Below are 7,128 nucleotides of genomic sequence, written 5' to 3' on the forward strand. Positions count from 1 at the left end.
GACATATTTTATCGACAACGATTACTGCCCAAACATGAAATTAATTCTCAACTTGAAGAATTATTTCAATATTTTAATGAACGTCCTAAAACGTACTTACATAAGAATTATTGTTAAAAACTTCAGTCATAGCAAATAGCCACAAAATTGTATTCTAATTAAATGTTACATACATCTTCCATGCATCCGCGAAAATTTTCCATATGACCGAGAAATAGTTCCGAAAAATCGCCTTGCCCTCCGAGAAATATGCCATAATGGATGTTTAACTCGAAGAAGCGGCCCGGTAACCTCTTCTTCACAATGTTGTCGTCAACCTAAAAATAATGAGGCGAAGTCATTGACATAATCAATGGACTGTGTCGGCTGACTCATACACTTGAAAGCTTGTATTACACAGGCTGTCCCCTTGAAAACTTAATAATTATATTCGCTGCAACCTTTTAAGCCTTCTTAATTAAGATATGTGGAATTAAAAAGATTAAAACGATACTTTAAAAAATGTATTTTCTTACAAGGAGTGCACGCGGCTTCGCTCGCATGTTTTATCTTCTTGTTATACTTACTTCTCTAATGTTTTTAATGCTACTAAATTGCTATATGAATGAATAGCGAACTAATTAACTGAAGTTTTTAAACTTAGGTTTTCGTGGTTATTCAGCAATACAACACACAACACACACAGACAGTGTAAATATTTAAACGGGTACATACCCCGGACGGTCGTAACCACGATCCATGTAACTGAGTCGAAATATCATAACTCAAAAAAAATATTATCGTGTATACCCGTTTAAACTATAAATAATAACTAACTCAATTTTGCATATTTAACATTCTAATGGGTTTTGGGAAGTACTGTATTATTATATTGTATTATTTTATTGTATATTACACTGTATTATTTTAACATCCAAGATTTCATCATAATCCGTTCAGCAATTTCAGATTGAGGTGGAAAGAAACTTACGTGAGATATTAATATTAAATATACAAAAAGTTACAAATTACAATTTCTACCTTCAGGCAGCCCTACATGGAGTTCAATAACTAAATATAAATATTACACATACAAGTCATATACCTAAGGCAGAGAAAATTCAAAAACCCAAATGTATTGAAAGTGCACTCAATCCATTTTCTTGGCAAAATCCCAAAACTGCATTCAATATTTCTCGTACATAATAGGTAAAATTTATTTCGTCCGTCATTAATAACGTTGCGAGGTTTTGGATTCTGCCAGTAGGCACAACCAAATGGAATCATAAAATCTCCATCCAATTGGGCCATCCAACAACACAGGCATTGTTGATAAGTTCATACATATTTATTTCAATTATTGAGAGGCAATGATTAATACGGGCGGATGGGTTTCGAACACACTCAGGAAAAACCCCTACGAATATCTTGTCTCTTTTTCTTTTTTGCTGGTTGAATTAAATGTGGCATGTAGATTGTAAAGTTTTGACTTCAGAATAAGACAGAGTATATAATATAATCATAATATATCAACATAACAAAACGACTTCTTGTGCATGTTTCCAAGAATGGAGAATAGGTTTTTTTTGGCTTTAAAGTGGAAAATAATTATTGCAATAATATGAGTTTTTTAAAATATATATATTCAGATTCTTAAATTTCTCAGTAAAGTTCAGTTATTGATGGCTTCAAAAGACATTACACAAAATTTTACCGAGTTCCATTTTAGATAATTTAAAAATCTTTTTTTTTTAGTTATTAATAGAGTAAATAACATAGCAGCTGTGTGACGAGTCATTGATTTGCGAATAGGAATCACTTATCTTATTGTGATGATGTACATCCTTTGATGTTCTTTGATGTGAGTTGTTTTTAACTCACAAACAGACACTGTGTTGGAAACTCAACACCAAGTTCAGAGCGAATGTGTTCAGAGTACATCATTCATATTGCAAAAAAATCCGAGCTAAAATCTTAGAATATTATACTAAAATAGCATAAGCAATTTTCTCTTATATTAATGTAATAAGTTTTTCTACTCTGTAGTACAGAAAGCTTACTTATAATGTTGAAAATAATAATAGTAGTATTCTTGTCTTAATCATTGCTTGATGCAGTAATATTTTAAAATGGCGCTTTTATATTAAAAACTTTTCTTCTAAATCTTAAAACATCCCCAAAATAAGGATTATAATTATAAAACAAGAGCATCATCTACAGTAAAATACTGATGCTTAAACATATAAAAATTAAACAAATAACTTAATTAAAGAATTCATAGAAGGCAATAGAGCAAGACAATATCTTGGGATGTTGCCTAAAGATTTGATTTATGTTGCATACACAACAGTCATAATTATTTATCATGTATTACTATTGTATACAAAATAAATTTTTGCTGGTATTTTTAAGGGAAAAGATTTCCAAAGGTTTGAAGATGAGGGCCAAGAGTTCTATACAGTGAGAAACATCAAGAAACAGCGAGAATATCTGTGCTAACAAAGTTGTAGGTAGAAGGTGCATAACATTACATAACATAACAAATAACCCAATGGTTCAGTATTTTTTTTCGTAATCATTGCTACCTACAAGCAACAATTCGCAGGGAACACAAAAAGCACACCCTACTAAGTGTTGCCCTGTGTCTATTAACCTGAGCCATAGGTGTTAAGCATCATCAGCCTGTAATTACATTCTTAAAACCAGTACACAACAATGCTGCTTTGCAGCAGACATAAGCAAGACCATAGTACTTCTATAGACAAGCTCTGTCACTCTGGCTCTAATATAAGTTGTGAATTCAAATCTGAAAATTGTTTTAAACTTTTGTTTTACTTATAAAGCCTTCTGTATTTTCAGGGTGATGGGCTAATTATTAAAGCTCAAATGTGCCTGTAATTACATTCTTAAAACCAGAACACAGCATTTCAACAATGCTGCTTTGCAGCAGACATAAGCAAGACCATAGTACTTCTATAGACAAGCTCTGTCACTCTGGCTCTAATATAAGTTGTGGACTAAAATCTGAAAATCATTTTAAACTTTTGTTTTACTAACAAAGGTAATGGGAAAATTATAAAAGCTAAACGTGCCTTCAATTTGATTATTAACATATTTTTATATTGATAAATGGTTTTATTACACTTAAAGAAGTCTTTACAATACCATTATCTTCATAAAACCAATCTATTCTACCACAAGTATGGAAAATTATATACTAAGCTAATCAAAATAAAACTATGTACATACCTTCATAGTAAGATTTGCTTCTCTCCTGATAATGCTCACATAATGCCATTCTGTATCGTTAAGGTTAATGCCCTTTGATGATGACAGTTCACTCTCCCCCGCTCCAAGGTTAATGTGCAGTTTTAATCTACCACTTTCAAGTCGAATCTAAAATAATATATATGTGTTAACACATTGAATTTCAGAACAATATCAACTCAAGTCTTATATTAATATCAGTTCCTATAGAACTTTGGAATAAAAACTATATACAAACAACTTTATACATACAGAAATACAACACTGTGTAGTACTTCATATAAAAAGTAATTTTGTGATGTAAAAATTTGGCAACCAATAACATTATACTAATGGTACATTTGTTCAAACATATCTGCAAATATTTTGAGCTTACCTCCTATTATGAGCTTGTTAATTTTTTTGTTACAGTAATAAATATTTTCAAAATCATATTGATTATAACATAAACAATAAAGAACTATGATAAGAAATTTTTGAAATTCTGGGATAAAGAAGGGAGAATATGGGATATTTTCTTCAAATTGCTTTACTGCAGTGGGATTGCAAAGACTTATTTTTTGAGGAAACTTGTGCTCTTTTATTGGGCCAGTAATGGGTGATAATTTATATTTTGTTTCAGGTATTCATTTCAAGCACCTTAAATAAAAATGCACCTTAATTGAAATGTCAAGTCTGTCTGTCTGTAGGGTCTCTACCTCTTGTTCGGAAGACAGAATATGTCAACAGCAAGTAAGAAACTCAGCAGTCTTTCTATCTTGAGGAGGTCTTACACAGCATTTGCACTTTAATCTTTTGTGATGATAATAAGAGAAATAAACTAATCCTACAAAGCTTTTTTTGTTATAGCACATTCTGATACTTGTAACATAGAAATGTAACATCATATAAAATTTGTAAATCCAACACAACTTTAAAAAATTTGCAAATGGTAAACATATACACTCACCATTTTTTTTTTATATTTGTTGATACAAAAGTCTATTTTTTAGTTTCTTTTTTATGCAGTAACAGAGAAATAAATTGAGATTAGAATAGAGATACTAAAAGGAGTGGTTTATTAAAACTGGAAAAAACATATCTCCTCATATCAAGGCTAGTTAAATCTTTGGAAAATACACTCCATAGAGAATTTTAATACATACCATACAGTAATCTGTTTTGCCTGCTGCTAGTAATAATAGAGCGTCAGACAAATGGGTGCGGAATCTAAAGCTTATGTCCGTAACGCCTTTAGCTTCCTGAAGTGGATAGGAAATGTAGCTGGCACCATAAAAGGACGCTATAAATAAACAAATCCTTCATCAACCGGTTGTTATACGTTGAATACAACAATTTACAATAATTAGCGTTTCATAGTTGAATGCAGATACAGAAAACTGTGCTCTAAAGTTAGACTTAGTAATTACCTTTATCGTAAGCCAGTCCGAATGAAACGAGGCACAATATAAACAAAACTTCCATTTTAATAACTTCACACAACACTACCAAATAAAACAATAAAGGTAATCATTTGCATTTAGCTAAAGCGTCGCTGAATAAATTCTTTTAGGAAAACTCTCGGAATAATTTCACCAATCCATAGAACAAAAAAATATCGCGACATCTTCAAAAATCCAAATTAACCGAAATTACAAGTGTGGCGTCTCATTGTTGGGATAGTAAATTTTTGGGTGAAACATTAATTTGCTAATACAATTACAAAAGCTGTTAAAAAATAATAATATTAAAATCACTGCTCGAGCCACCACCACACTTAATAAACAGAACATGAATGGCCACCACAGACGATAAGAATAAATTTAATAACAAAAAGTCTAACGTCCAGGCTCAGACTATAGTCGTAAAAATATAATAGGCCCGTTTTGACATTTGTCATCGCGACGTAACTAGTTATGGAACCATAAGACTCTGTACTCGATACTCACGATAAATCAATTCAAGTTAGTATCAGTACTGGATTGATATTATTATGTATTGTAAAGTGTTCGTTCGTTCAAAGTATTCCTTTAACTTCACAACCAATACGCGTAACTGGATGTTGATTATACGTCCACTTTTCAACATGTTGAAACAGAGTTAGTACTATATAAAAACAAACACAAAAATCGAGTCAAATCACTATGTTTAAATTAATGTCCAAAATAGAAGAGCCATAGTTAACGTAAAAGTAAACAATATATATCAAACTTAAACGAGCGCACAGTCAACTTTACAAGATGAGGAACGAAAAACTGCGCAGTGCGCGCGGGGACGCTTCAGTCATGTGCCGCTTGGTCAGATACATCAACTCAGACTCATTATTTAGAACCCATTTTGAGAACCAAGCTCATTCGTTGCAGTAAAAATAACTACACAATATATAATTTCGATATTCAGTAAAAAAATGGTTACAGCTCTAGTATAAAAAAAAAAAGACTGAGAACGTAACTGTTTTCGGAACGTTTCGCAACAATTATAAATTGCATGCTACTATGAAGTAAGCGCAAAAAGAATACTCGCGATATATTCTTTCGTATTATTTAACGTCCCAAAAAAATTTACGTATTTTTTAAAACACTGTATGTAATTGATTTTTATTTTTTTGTTTCTTTCAGTTTCGTTCCAAGTTACATTCTATGGTCTTGCACAAATGTCAAAACGGGCCTATTACATTTTTACGACTATAAAGAAAACAGCGACATCGCTATGGTGTCTATACAATTATAGGGTATACGAATATAATGTATTAATTGGGAAAACATGACATTTATAACATTGTCTCTTTTTATTATACGCAAAACTTAGTATGAAAGAAAAAGACGTCTCTATCTTGTGTCAAAATGTGTAACTTCTAAAATCTATGAAATACAAAATGGTTGACGTTGCCACAAAATAGGTATATATTTTGTGGCAACGTCAACCATTTTGTCCGACGAGTTTTTTAATACTTCGGATCAGATATTATTTCATGTAGAAGTAACTTATTAAATCAATACATCATACTTTGTTCGTTTGCTTCAATGAGCTTACAAATACTAGTAACATATTAAATCAATGGTTTGCAACAAGAAATTTTTTTAACAACCATAATTATTGATATAATTACCTACAGGCTATTTATTTTTTACTTGTCTGAAGTATGGAGGGTAGAGGTAAGGAGGATCATCTGTGTATATGAAAAAGTGTCGTCAAAATGTATTAAATTAGGATGGCGCCACATTTGCATCAAGGTAACTCTTAAAAGAAGCGCCAAATATAAAATATATTGTTAGAGTAGGCTTGAAAAATAAACAAGGAAGTAAGGTTATATTTACCACAATATTTTGTATAACGTAAGTTGTTGAAATTCTCAATAATTAACTACTTTAGTCGATAATGACATTAAATTTTTTAACTCGGCATACTTCAATTCATCTACGATTGCTACATTCATACCATACCCTGTGCATCCACCAGCGCCATTGTGGAGGATTTTTGAACTGTTATTTAGCGCATACAACTGGACACTTTTTCAACTTTTCTCCCATATAAGGTGACTCTCCTTACCTCTACCCTCCATAGTCTGAAGATATAAACAATCTGGTGACATATGGTGTAGTTAATTTTCAAATTGTAAAGAAAATAATAAAGAAGTACGTCTACAAGTAAATCTTATTTAATTGTATTTGTTTTTCTTATATTTAACATACATACAATACATAATATACTTAACACTAGAAAGTAACGAAAGATTGTTCAAATCGTGTTTTGGATAGTCTGTGGTTGTTCGCATGGTACGCATTAAAAGTAGGTACCTAGCACAAAAGTATTTCTTATTACGTTAGTGTACTTAGGACATTATTTTGTATAATATTTTCAGGCATCAAAATAACCGGTTTCAATTAACCGGTTTTTTAAACC

General features: G+C 31.3%; 1 protein-coding gene across 1 annotated transcript in view; it reads right to left on the minus strand.

The window, feature by feature from the left end:
• LOC120636624 (chondroitin sulfate proteoglycan 4) overlaps positions 1-4,868 on the minus strand; it is a 33,771-nt gene extending 28,903 nt beyond the window's left edge. The window contains exons 1-4 of the mRNA XM_039908183.1: positions 4,656-4,868; positions 4,392-4,528; positions 3,229-3,375; positions 174-317 (exon numbers count right to left, since the gene is read on the minus strand). Of these exons, the coding sequence (XP_039764117.1) occupies positions 174-317; positions 3,229-3,375; positions 4,392-4,528; positions 4,656-4,710 (483 nt within the window). The 5' untranslated portion in view covers positions 4,711-4,868. The remainder of the gene's footprint in view (positions 1-173; positions 318-3,228; positions 3,376-4,391; positions 4,529-4,655) is intronic.
• Between the last annotated feature and the right edge of the window lie 2,260 nt (positions 4,869-7,128).

Source organism: Pararge aegeria, chromosome Z (assembly GCF_905163445.1).
Source record: "Pararge aegeria chromosome Z, ilParAegt1.1, whole genome shotgun sequence".
Lineage (NCBI taxonomy): Eukaryota > Metazoa > Arthropoda > Insecta > Lepidoptera > Nymphalidae > Pararge > Pararge aegeria.